We start from the raw sequence: 13,421 nt of genomic DNA on the forward strand, positions 1-13,421 counted from the left end.
TATCAAATATCTGTTCTTTGGGACCACTTACAGAAGTCACAAGTTTTATGTTCAACTTGTCACATTTAAAATGATAAAAAGGAGAATTCTCCCACTTGATTTTAAGTTTCCTACTGAAGCTCCATTTCTGTTCAATGTTTCATTCTTGTGTTTCTCTATGAATTGAAGACTTAGTAGTGTCTCTTTTGTGTTGCACAGATTAGCACTTGCCATTATATTTTCTGGACAAGCATGGAAAAGTTGATAAATCCTATTGTCACAATCCTGTTGTATGTTGATTGCTTGGCCACTGATTGGCACCGTTTTCTGTGGCTAACCATTTATTGAAGTGGCCGATAGTGATCACTAGCTTAGAAATCTAAACCCGAGTTTGTAATCTTTCCTTTATAGTAGGCATAATTTGTGCTTTGGATGATCCATACAGGAATGGAAAATATGCACAAAAACTGGCATTTGAGGAATCAGGTTAAGCATACTACATAAAACAGGTTTTGGACAATGGTTATCCATGGATCTTCTGAGGTAACCATGTAATATATTTAATCAGCCACTTTCTAAAACTCAGCTCTAGGCTTAGAAAAGTTGTTTAAGTATACACAAATTTGCCATAGATTATGCCAAAGTTTCAATATATACAGAAGTTGCTTTGGATGATCCATACAGGAATGGAAAATATGCACAAAAACTGGCATTTGAGAAATCAGGTTAAGCATACTGCATAAAACAGGTTTTGGACAATGGTTATCCGTGGATCTTCTGAGGTAACCGTGTAATATATTTTATCAGCCACTTTCTAAAACTCAGCTCTAGGCTTAGAAAAGTTGTTTAAGTATACGCAAATTTGCCATAGATTATGCCAAAGTTTCAATATATACAGAAGTTGCTTTGTTTAAGTGAGGAATGTGATTTAGGGTCCAAAGGTACATCCCACTCTTATTACTACCAATTTCATATGTGCTAATCATTTAACAGCCTAAGTAAAATACAGATTATAATCATATAAAATGAAGATAGAAATTCTTGTAGGTAAAAGCCTCACAGAAAAGTATGAAGCCCAAGAGTCATACAGTTAATGAAATGTTTGAAATGATCAAACAGAACTAATGTTTGAAAATATTAAAATTTTTAACAAAGAGAGATATTACTGACAAGATAATTACCTAAGTAGGGAGGTTTGTGTCTAAAGCATTGTATTATAATGTCTGTTTAGGTGAAAAATGGAAGAGGGTAAGATAAGACCCAGGCCTCCAATTTTCACTCTAAAGCATCAAAATATGTGGGGGAGGAAGGAGAATTTCTAAGCACAATCCCTTTTTGAATTTGAATTAGATTAGCAAGACCCAAATAGAGGAAGGGATGTCAATTCTGAACCAAATTGTGAAAAGGAATACAATGCAAGGAAAGGCTCTTTGTCCCGTGTGTGATATGTGAATGTGATTATGCAATCGAACTAATTGACAAAGTAAGATATATAATGTAAATCTAAGTGCTAAATAAATGCAATTAGCCCAATTAAGATGTGCAATTATGTTAAAACTGAAAATTGAAATGAATGATAGAGTAGCCACCTTGAATGTGTAAGGTAAGTGACTTTTTGCTTCAAAAAATGCAGATCTGGGCCTGATTTTGATGCATAAAATTGAAAACCCAGAAAAACCTTGTAGTGGTTTTTCCTGCTGAGGCTCTGGGAATAGGTAGACCTGGAGGAAAAGTGTTCAGACGCCGTTCCACGAAGTCATTGTGTTCCTGGGACTCTGTAACCAGGTTGACCTAACTTTTTCCAAAAGGTCTTGGGGCGTTGTTTCCAGATCTGCAACCACAATTTCGTTAACATATTCTTGTGCACAGTAGATTCAAATTTTTGTTTTATGTTTGATGAGGACTTGCCTTGGTCAAGCCCTAGATTGAGGAATCCAATTTGAAATTGAAATGTAAATGTAATGGAAATTCTAACACGTAGTAGGATCAAATATATCAAATGAAAGATACAATTACCTTTGTAGATGGAATTGTATTTGATATGCAGTCAAGTATATAAATGTAATAGCCTTGACTCAAAGAACTCAAAAGGAAATCAAAGAAGATAAAAACCTCATGAATAAGAATGTATTTGACATGCCATGATGAATGATAGAAGAACTTGAGTGATTTGAAATGATAGATCTCCTCTTTAGAAGCCAAAGTCCACTACCACTTTAAAGAAAGAAGCTTGATGCAAAGAGGAAATGCTTGAAAATGCTTGATACCTTGCATGTGCTTGGTTGCTTATGGATTCATGGATTGTAAAAATGGAGATCCTGAGCCTCCTTTTATATTAGTTTTTGGTTGGGAGAACAAAGCAGGCTGACCTGGGAGAAAAATGAATTAATTGGGGACCCTGAGGCACTTCGGGCCTGTGACCCCAAATCATTGAGGAAGAGGTTCAACCTCTTCTTGGAACAGGACGACCTCTTCCTGGAATAGGATGGCCAGGTTGACTATTTCTTGCTTTTATCTGTAAGGACGACATCTTCTTGGAAATAGTCAAGATGGAAGTACACTGATGGGAAAATATTCAACAATATGTTTTTCACTGCCACCACTTTACCAGCTGTTTTGTGCAATCTTTTTTGATTGCCGGTATCAGAGATTGAATTGTGGCCCGTGGCTAAATAGCAGAAGATTTGCACCAGAAGTGACAGTTTACTGAATTAATTAATTAATTTATAAATCACATGACAGTTGTTATGTGATTTATAAATTAATTAATTAATTCAGGAAACTGTCACGTCTGGTGCAAATCCTCTGCTAGATAGACATCTCCTTGAATTGTGTGTTTGTACATTGAAAAATCTGAAGATTACAAAAGGAAAACAAAATCCGAGAAATAAATAGCATTGAAATTACAACAACAAAAAAAATTGGTTATTAAGTGAGAATAAAATGGGAATATATAGGTATTCAAGAAAGGTATAGTACTAGAAAGAATGACATAATTTTATAGTTATTTTGCGTACATCGTGAGTTTTGTAATAATCATATGTTTGTACATTGAAAAATCTGAATATTACAAAAGGAAAACAAAATCCGATGAATAAAGAGCATTGGGAATACAACAAAGACGTGAAAGAAATTGGTTATTAAGTGAAATACAAAATGGCTATATACAGGTATTGAAGAAAGGTATAGTACCAGAAAGAATGCCATAATTTATAATTATATTGCGTACATGGTGAGGTTTGTAATATTTTTTATATTTATATTCAATTTTGTTTCTTTATATTAAAATGTGATACTTATTATTTATTTTTTGATTGGTAAACAGCCGAAGCCTAGATTAATTATTATTTGTTTGAATTAATTATTATTATATGTTAAGCGAAGGTAGATTCGAACCCAAGACCCCCCACAAGAGGCTCGCAAGTTACCGTTGCATTGTAGGCTTTTGCCTATTAAAATGTGATATTTATAAAGAAACTAATGATGAAAATAAGAACACACATACCTATTCAAAGTTTTATTGATTAATATAAAAATTTGATAATAATAACACTTCATAAATTAAGCAATTCTATTAATTTCAACTAAATAATACTTTTATATTTTTCAGCTGTTAAAATTGAGGTTCTTCACAAATAGCTGCCATCCTTTGAGTGGTGAAACAACCTAAAACATAAGACCAAAGAATGTAGTCTGCTCTTCAATTTACACATGGCTTTAATCATTTATCTAGGTTTATTCCATCTGGTTGTCCATAACTTTGCTCAACAATAAAATATCGTTCAAATACATATAAGAAAAATATTAAAGTGTAGAAAAATAAAGGAAAAAAATCTATCACAATATCATATAATACAACTCATTGTAATTGTATATTGCTTAACAAATAGTAATTATAGTGAAAGGTGCAAAATAAACTATAGATTTTTTAAATTACTATTTTTAATCTTAATTTTAAGTTAACAATTAAACTTTCACTTAACTTTTAATTTAATTCATATAATATTACTATTATTATGGATGTGTTAGCATTTATTAATTTAACAATTTTGTTTCATTTTTTTAGATTATAGGTATTGTCTTTTTGACTCTATATTAGATAATATTTCGATTAGCATATTAACATCTTGACCCTACTTTTTGAATTATAAAACCTATTGATTTTCAAAGATAAGTTGATGTCATTGTAAATTTATTGTCATGATCTCCAAATGTTTTCATTAAAAAATCTGAAGGCACCTAAAATCAGTTTTTCAATTTTTGTATCCATTCATGCATATGAGATCTTGATAGGGGATGGTCTATGATAATATAGTTTTTGTTTGCACTACTCTCATAGATTATTCCACCTAAAGCTTTCTTCATCCTATTATATTATGTCTTTGACTGTATAGTCATTGGTCTTTTGATGCTAGGAATATCCATAGATAAGTCACAAGGTTTGAATTCGAATTTGAGTTCATTGATCATAAATTCAAATCAAATTTGGTAAGGGTACAAATTTGAGAAAAATAACAGACATTAAATTTAAGTTAAATATATTTATGTATTTTTAAATATTAGTATTATATCCATAAAATTGTCAATAGTTTAACATTGCTAAATAATTTAAACTAAATAACTTGATATCATTGTAAAATAAAATAATATTATATTAAATATCATAAAATTCAGATGAAGTTCGAAAAGGGTAAAAATTCACTGAAAGTTGAATCTCATAGATGAAATTTAACATATCCCGTGGCTAAGATCTATAGTATCTTTTTGTTTGATTCTGAATATTCCCAAATGTCACCTCTCTTCTATTGCTCTTTCTACTTTGCCTCCATAAATATTATCTATTTATTCTCCAATCTCTATTGCTTGCTTACCTTCTCATTCTTTTGCAAGTCTAAAACTTGTCAAGAACTTGCAAGTCAGATTGGATTGACAAACTGCTTGAAATCAGGTAGGCGAGTTTCTATTTAGTACTTGTTTAGCTGAGTTTTTTTGTTGATTCTTTGGTGAGTTATCATAACCTGTGCTAGAAACTGGGCAACCAACAATTTTTTTCCAAATTTGTTTTTTTTTTTTTTGCCACGATTTGAACAATTTTTAAACAGTTCTTGTAGCTATATGCATTCTCAACATTCTTTTATTATTGCATGTTGTTTTATTTTATGGGTTCAACTTTAAATATATTTTAATATGGTGAGTTTTACCAAGTCCTGAGACTAGTTTTATGTTTTGGGTTGTTGCCATCTTCTATTCTAGCTTCTTCCTGACCTTTATTTTCCGAATTGTTCTTTTCCGAAAGGTTAATATTAATTATATTCTTCCTTGTGCCCTTGTCTATACCTTTTCTTCATTTTCTCCCAGTTTATGACAAGTGATATCAATGCTAATTTTTTTAAAGCTTGTACTGATTTTTAATGAATCCTTTTGCACACTGATCCAATAGCTCCTAATTCTCTGACTAAGCATTACCAAGTGCTGTATCAAAGTATCCATACAAATGGCATATGAGTGTTTGCGAAAAATATATTTGTCCATGGTGAGCTTTGAATGGAAAACAATGTTCTCACTTTATAAATGCCTTTCCTTGATAATTTTTATAATGTACATGCACCTCCTTGATAATTTTTGCAGTGTTTTGGCCATGCCAATGTTGATGAAGTCTTATTTGGTGCTTGGTTTAATACATCCTTGACCCTGCATTGTTGAATCTTCCTTAGAAGAAAACAACAATTTGAAGATTAGAAACTTTTCATTATATTTTTTGCCCTAGGGTTTGTCCTCTTTTGTCTTCCACATCTCCTCCTACTTGTGCTTCTCTCTAGTTTGTTATAGCTCAACCCTTTTTTGAATTTATTAGCTGTGTTTGTTCTAATTTCCACTAGCTCATTGTACGTTTGTTTACCAACTCACTTTTTTAGATCACTTGATATCCCTCTTTGTTCTACTTTTCACTAGCTCATTGTATGTTTGTTCATCAACTCAAGTTTCTGCGAATCTGCGAAGTACATATAAGTTTTCTCAATTTTTACATTGCCTGCAAAGTCCTCTTTAGCTACTTATCAACTCAATTTGCTTTTATTCATGATGAACTTTATTGCTAAGCTTCAATCACCGATTAATAGCTTCTCTCATAAGGCAATATATTAAAATGTATTTAATCAAGAAATATGTTGATAGTTGTTATGTGGGCAAGTACATTGAAAAGTTCCTTAATAATGCAAAGAATGAAGTTTAGGTGGCTTTCTGGGATTGCAAGATACAAATAATTTCTTTAGGAATGACACTACAAATAAAATTGCACTTATGCTATCCACATCATTAATATTGCTACGTCTTTGGCTTCTCAATACCTCCAAGAGTTTTGAGTCCTAGTATTTGGAAAATATATAAAAACATAAATTTCTATTTGCTATGTGTTCCTTGAGAGTGTTCCTTTGCAAACTTAGCGGTTTATTTGGAAATTCAAGAAAACAACCCTTTTGAAGTCCACCTAAATTTTGATTGTGATCAATTGTTAAAGTAACTTAATGTATTTTTCCTAATGCTACAATAGTTAACTTCATTTTGATACTTGTGCTATAGGAACAACCTTTTGTTAAGTTACATTTTTTTTTTGAGATTTTGTTAAAATATATTATATTTCATATACAACAAACATACCTTCTTCCACTCTTCTTAGACCACCACTTGTAAAACAACATTTTAGAAACCAAGTATTCATTATATGTCAGTTTTACTAGGTATTATCATAAATCACATTCACACAAGTGTATGATAGGACAATGTGCCTCATCTCTAGGCAGGTGATTCACAAAAACATTACTAGAAAGATAAAACCCAAAAACCCAAACTTGCTACTTTATGCTACTACCTTCATCAATTACTCAAACTTATCCAAAACTTGTTGTCCATTATATGTGTTGCATGCAACCCAAGTCAGCTACTCGGTAACCGTCATAATAATATAATGTTCTAGTTGTTGTTTAACATTTTAACCCCTATATCTCAATTCACAATGTAGCATCTTTTTAAACTAGAACTTAATTGTAGTTGGATTTACTTTTGAGCGCCATTTGCCTCTTTTAGTCATTTCTATATCTCTCCCCTCCTCCCTCCCTCTCCCCTCTCATCCCTCTCTCTCTACTTTTATGCTACCTGCTTCTCCCTTTTCTGTTTGATCTCTCCCCTCTCCTCCCTCCCTCTCTGCTTTTATGCCACGTGCTTCTCTCTCTTTTGATTGATCTTTTGAGTGGTCCATTTCATTTTAGCTGTCACAGACAATTTATTACCTTGAAATTATCTATTAAATGCCCAAAAAAAAATCTTAGAAGAATCTAGCAGTACTCTCATTGTTTGACATTACTTTCAAAACCAATCTTCAGTCTGGAGAGATTTCAAACTTGCTACCCTGATGCTTTTCTCCATGTTTTGAATGTTGTTATGATGTTGCAGGTTTTGGCCAAATCCTCAAAAATGATTCCAGGTATGCTTTTTATCTTTTGATCTTGTTGTAATTTTGCAAATTTGAAGAGATTGTGTAAAGAATGATAATAGGTTATTACGTTTATTTTCATCTGGAAGAATTCTTTGCATTGAAAAAATAAATGATCTGCCAACCTATTTTTACTCAAACAAGAAGTATGTGAGCAGTCACATTCTAAAAAAAAATAGCAAATGACTAACCAAAGGACTGCTTTGCATTTCAGTGATGCTGGTGGGAGCACTATTTTATGGCATCAAGTATACTGTACCAGAATACATTTGCACCTTTCTTGTTGCTAGTGGTGTATCTCTTTTTGCTCTATCCAAGGTATCATATATTTTGAATATTTTATAAGGTTGCATGTTGTTTGCCTGCACCCACTCAAACATTTCTTGAGAGGCCTCTTTTGTTGTAGACTAGTTCAAAGGTTGTAAATAAACTTGCCCACCCAAATGCACCATTGGGTTATGGGCTATGTCTCGTCAATCTCTTCTTGGATGGATATACAAATTCTACTCAGGATAACATTAAGAAAAGGTGATTCTCTCCCCATGTTCATTACAATGTAGGAGTGGAATCTCTCTGAGAAAATCCATTGAAATTCTCAATATTATGTTTATTTACAGGTATCCCAAAACTAGTGGATGGGACATCATGCTAGGGATGAATTTTTGGGGCTCTATCTACTCCTTCATATACATGTTTTTACTACCAGGTGGCGGTGGGTTCGAAGCAGTCCAGTTTTGCCAACAGCATCCTGAAGCTGCATGGGATATACTATGGTTTTGTGTTTGTGGGGCAATCGGGCAAAATTTCATTTTTACAACTATAAGTCTCTTTGGGTCTTTGGCAAATACTACCATAACCACTGTGCGCAAGTTTTTTAGCATTCTCGTCTCATCATTATTTAGTGGCAACCCACTATCAAATACACAATGGGTCAGTGTATTTATGGTATTTGGCGGTTTGACATATCAAATCTACTTGAAATGGAAACGAACATATTCAAAAGCCAAATCAATCTAAGGATGAAATTGAGGTTTACTAACTGAATAGTGCAGACATAATATCTTCTTTCCATGTCTAACTACCAAATACCATAAACACAGGCAAAATACCTAAATAGTGTAGGCGAAATATCTTCTTTTGCTATGGGATTATGTGAGGCCTCGCCTCGACCCATCGTAGCATAGTTGATGCTTATTATTTTGATACTTATGACTCGATATGTCGAGACACTATCGGATACATTGAACATATTATGTTATGTTATTTCATGTTGTGTGATGTATTACTTTCAGATATTTGGTTTAGTTATTTAACGCTTTATGAACATGTGTACTAAAGTAAGTAAATGCAAAATTAACACTTTGATTATGAAATTGTAATGATTGAGAATATGAGTAGAACATGATAACACAATTGAATTACCTGAAAGATGAATGTTTTAATTTATGAGTTTTTCCTTTATATGCTATATACATATATGCATGTGATTTTCTGGAGCTATTGATGTGTGCAATGAGTGTGTAGGGTATTTTAGCCGAGAAACCTAATGGAGAAATGAAACTAAACCCTATGTGCCATTTGTGGAAACTTCTTGTTCGTATTTTATTCGTATCATGAGATGTATGAATGTATTGTTCTGTATTCAGTAAATGTTAATGTTTGTAACAGTATTTTTATAGTGTCGCTTGACACTCATGAATTGTATGTGCATTCCAACATGCTAGTTAGGGTGAGCTGAGTAACCCTTGGATCTAAGTCGGACTAAGTTAGTGACCTTTTTCGCTAATCTATTTTTAATTGAGTTTAGTTACCCTAATCCGGATTAGCGTTTAATCTGCATTTTGAAGTTGTTAGATAGTCCTAAATTTTTCCTAGCATTTGTTTGGTCCCAAATCAATTCCTAAGGCCTTAAATCATGAAATCTTAATATCCAAGGGGTATGGGTATGGGTTGGGGGCATTTTCCACCCCCCTAGCCCCTTTTGTTGACTTTTGAGGTCACTCAAAAAGTCCATTTTTGCTTTAGTGCGAAAATAGAATGTTTTCACCATGGGTTGAATGACCCTAACCCCACCTTGAGGTTAGCCTTAGGTTTAGTTGAGTCAGAAACCTCTAGATCTTTAGGCAAGTGGGGGGGAGTTATTGGATTTTGGGAGAGGTAAGTTTTGATCTTATTTAGAGGCATTTTTGAGGAGGTTTGGGTTGTTCACCCAACCTCTAGTTTTAGAGGGATTTTTCAAAATTGAAGAAGGAGAGGAAAGCTAGCTCTTCTCAAACTTGATCTTTGCCATAACCTATTTTTTTGAAGGTAGGAATACTTTACCTCATTTTGGTTGTATGTAGTGCTTCATGTTTCAGTTTTATTACTTATGTATGTTTGTATGTGTGATGACTATTTTGGGAGGGTTTGGAAACAATTTTTCTTCAATGTTTTTCCTTTGTGTTTGTTTTGAATTTCGAAGTTTTCTTTCATGGGTGTTTGGCATTACTCACCCTCGGATAGGGCAGAAGTGGCCATTTTTGGGGAAAGGTCTTCAATTAGACTCCAACAGTTTAGAGTCTCTTCTCAGGACCAGAAGAGGGAGAGAGGGTAGGGTCTTATGGGCCCCTACCTGTCAGCACAAACCACGTATGAGTTTTGGCATGTAAGAATGGAAGAATGAGAGTTCTTGAGTTATAGACCTGATTGGGCACTTGTTTTGGTATTGTGTCTGACATCTCCTATTGGAAAAATCCACCTTCCCCTTAGTTTGATTCAATGTTGAATCCTATTGTGAAAACCTAGTATGGAAATGAATGTCTGATTTTGTTCCTTGTTATGTTTGTTTGTCACTTGGCTAGTTTTCGTTTCCTCCACAATCTTAGCGATGCATTGCAGAAAATGAAAGGGATCCCTTGTTAAGGGCCATGATGGAAATGTTTATTGATTGTTGAAATTCAATTATGTTCGGGATTAGAATCCTGTGTAGAAATGTATTTTTAAACTTTTGTTGTAGGGCAATGATGTCGAATTTTTTTACTGGTTCTTTCCCGACGGAGCTTTGAATCAGGTGGTCAATAAAATAATGATTGAATAATATTCTTGCATTGGAGTCATTTAGTATTTCAGTTTTCCTTTGCATATGCTTACTTCAAATTTGATGTGATGATGATTCACCTTATTGTGACAATTATACAGTTTGAAATTTCATCCACCAGATTTATGTTATTTGGATAAAATAATGGTGTATAAGTAAGCAATTTAGATTCAAATCTTGTCAAGAAAATTCCAAGTTACATGAATATAGATCTAATCTCGCTCATTCATATTTGTTCAAATGGAAATTAATCCTACACTATTGTACCCACAATGCATTATAATCCTATGTTTCAAATCTAATGGGAAAATAAAATTTATTCATGATAATGTTCCCCTTGGTCTAATAGAGATGATGTTATTAATTCAATACTTCAAAAAAAAGATAATATAGGTCTCAAAAATATCCCCCTTGGCAAATTCTATTATTAGCAATTCTAACACTTAGAAAAAAAAAATTGCCCCCAAAGAGTAAAAAGTCTCTGGATTTTGTATGGCAAATGTTTTTTTCTCTTGTAGCAACAGAGAATATTCTCTGTGGATCCTTTTTATTTTTAAAATTTAAATAAAAAAAGAAAATACTTTTAATATCCTAAATATCCTAAATTTTCTAACTACTTTACTTTATAACATAACTCCTATCCTACCTTATCCCTAAGCTAACCACTTAACTTTTCAATATTACTACCCTCCATCTTACCTAGGCATGGTCAAGACTCTATTTAAATCTGCAAATAGTCTATTCTCCCACGTGACCATTATTCACTTGTGTCAGTAGTACTTGCATATTAGGGGGGGGCGGAAGGTTCTAGGTCGGCATTAATGCCAAGTTGATAACAAAGTTTAAAAAAAATAATAATAAAGACTTCCTCCATGCTTTTGGAGCGCCCACTTAGAGGGCCTATCTTGCGCAGGAAAGGGGGGGGGCACACCTGCCTTATGGTATGCTTGTCAACGCTTAGGGCAATGTGCAGGAGGTGGGGAAGATTTGACTAGAGTCATGTGGTTAGAAGATTTGTCAAGGGGTAAGTTCGTTTAGGTTTTTTTTTAGTTAGCAAATTAGTGTATTGAAGATGGATTTAAATTATGTTAGTACTTTTTAGATTGTGCTATTAAGTTTGTTAAAAATATATAGTTTAATATATGTTATTTAGGATTAGTTTTAGTTAGTATTTTAAATTTATATTTAAATATAGTTTAGTTTAGTTTTGTAAATGTTAGTTTAGTATTAAAGTTAGCTTAGTTTAAAAGATAGTGTAGTTTTAATTAGAAGTGTTTAGATTTTAGATTAATCTAGAAATTAGTTTATAATTAAGTAGCAATTTTAATTAGTATATTCAAAGTTTCAAGTATACTTAGTGTTAGCTATTATCTTGTTTTATTAAGTTAGCACTAATCGAGTAGTTTGTTTGCAAATTGTTAAATTTAGATTTAAATTAAATAAAGTTTTAGCCAATAAGTTTGTTATGTTTAAAACAAGTTTATTAGTATATGTTAGACTAATAAGAATATGTTAATTTGTTTGTTTGATCATTTAATCAAATATAAAGTATATTTATGTGTATGTTAGATGTGGCATTTATATAATAGCTTTATTTATTTTTATATTTCAAAATCATTAGACCCGCATTCATTTGAATTGTTATTCAAATAATTTTAATATATTGTTGTAATATTAATGTAATAACGAATCAAATGTCAATATCAATTTAATAACGAGAATATAAATTTAACGATTTATTCCTTCTCATGATTATAAACTTAAGATGAATGTAGTGAACCTATACTATAACTGTGAAACAAACCTATCAAACTTATTGAATTTAATTATTACACCTTTAAAAAAAAATTTGGTGTGTTTTTGCCCTTGTATTTTTGGGCACGACCGATTATTTGGAATCATCTCCTAAAAAGAAGAATGCCAGCTTAGGAATGTCTTTTGCCACTTGTTAAATCTTTGAATTTTAGATTTTAAGATGAAAAAGAGTTTTGAGAAAAAATAATTTTATAACTTATTTATAATGTCACCATCCTTAAATGTTGGAGCTAAAATTTTCAGCTTGAATATATGACATAATTTATGGAACCACTAGCTTAAAAAAATTTCCTAAAAAATAGGAAGCAGCTTCCACTAGATTTTATAGGAAGCCCCCTTCGATGAGACCCCAACCTAATTGCATCGGAGGAGTTTTCTATTGAATCTTGAGATGAACAACTTGATGGAGAAGATCGATGGTTTAAAATGCTTCTTATGTCTTTCAAGACTATTGAAATCATCTCCAAGTTCATTATTAAGTTTACCGTTTAGGGTTCATGTATCAATTTGGTTTGATATTTTGTTACTGACAAAGTTGCAAACCCATAATATTTTATACTAGTGGTTGCACTGGATGAGGTGCAATGGTGTAGCCCATAGTGATGTATATGGACCTGTTTATGAGGAATATAAGATTGTGAAATGCTATTTGTACTTAATAGTAATTGTCTTTAAGAGTTAAATACTTTTTACCTCCAACAAATTTATAAATACAAAATGGAATGATATACAATATAGGACCAATATTTACCATATCATTATTTCTAAAAGTGACATTTACATTTTCAAGCAAGCAACAACATTGGGGTGAAGTATTTTAAAATTTGAGCAATTATAAGGCATTTTAGTTTTAAATAAGCAATCTAGATACTTTATATGACGTGTCACTATTTTATGCTTCTTGTGATTAGTATCCATTAGGTCATGTCCAAACCAATATGACAAACATCTTTTAGGCCTAACCAATTCACAACTTTTATTTTGGACTGTTTTCCATATGTTTTGCATAGATGTGCATGGATGTCATGTGGTCGTGGAAGCAAGCCAAGCTTTAAACATCCC

The 13,421-nt window shown here is 32.3% G+C and overlaps 1 protein-coding gene across 2 annotated transcripts in view; it reads left to right on the forward strand.

Annotated features, from left to right (window-relative positions):
* Positions 1 to 8,759, forward strand: part of LOC149531929 (UDP-galactose/UDP-glucose transporter 3-like) — a 34,036-nt gene extending 25,277 nt beyond the window's left edge. For both annotated transcript variants that reach the window (XM_089809186.1, XM_089809185.1), the window contains exons 4-7: positions 7,429 to 7,459; positions 7,683 to 7,786; positions 7,875 to 7,996; positions 8,086 to 8,759. In XM_089809186.1, the coding sequence (XP_089665312.1) occupies positions 7,429 to 7,459; positions 7,683 to 7,786; positions 7,875 to 7,996; positions 8,086 to 8,485 (657 nt within the window). In that variant the 3' untranslated portion in view covers positions 8,486 to 8,759. The remainder of the gene's footprint in view (positions 1 to 7,428; positions 7,460 to 7,682; positions 7,787 to 7,874; positions 7,997 to 8,085) is intronic.
* The last annotated feature ends 4,662 nt before the right edge of the window (positions 8,760 to 13,421 follow it).

The sequence above is a fragment of the Cupressus sempervirens genome, chromosome 11, assembly GCF_028749045.1.
Source record: "Cupressus sempervirens isolate cs-2001-9-10 chromosome 11, ASM2874904v1, whole genome shotgun sequence".
NCBI lineage: Eukaryota > Viridiplantae > Streptophyta > Pinopsida > Cupressales > Cupressaceae > Cupressus > Cupressus sempervirens.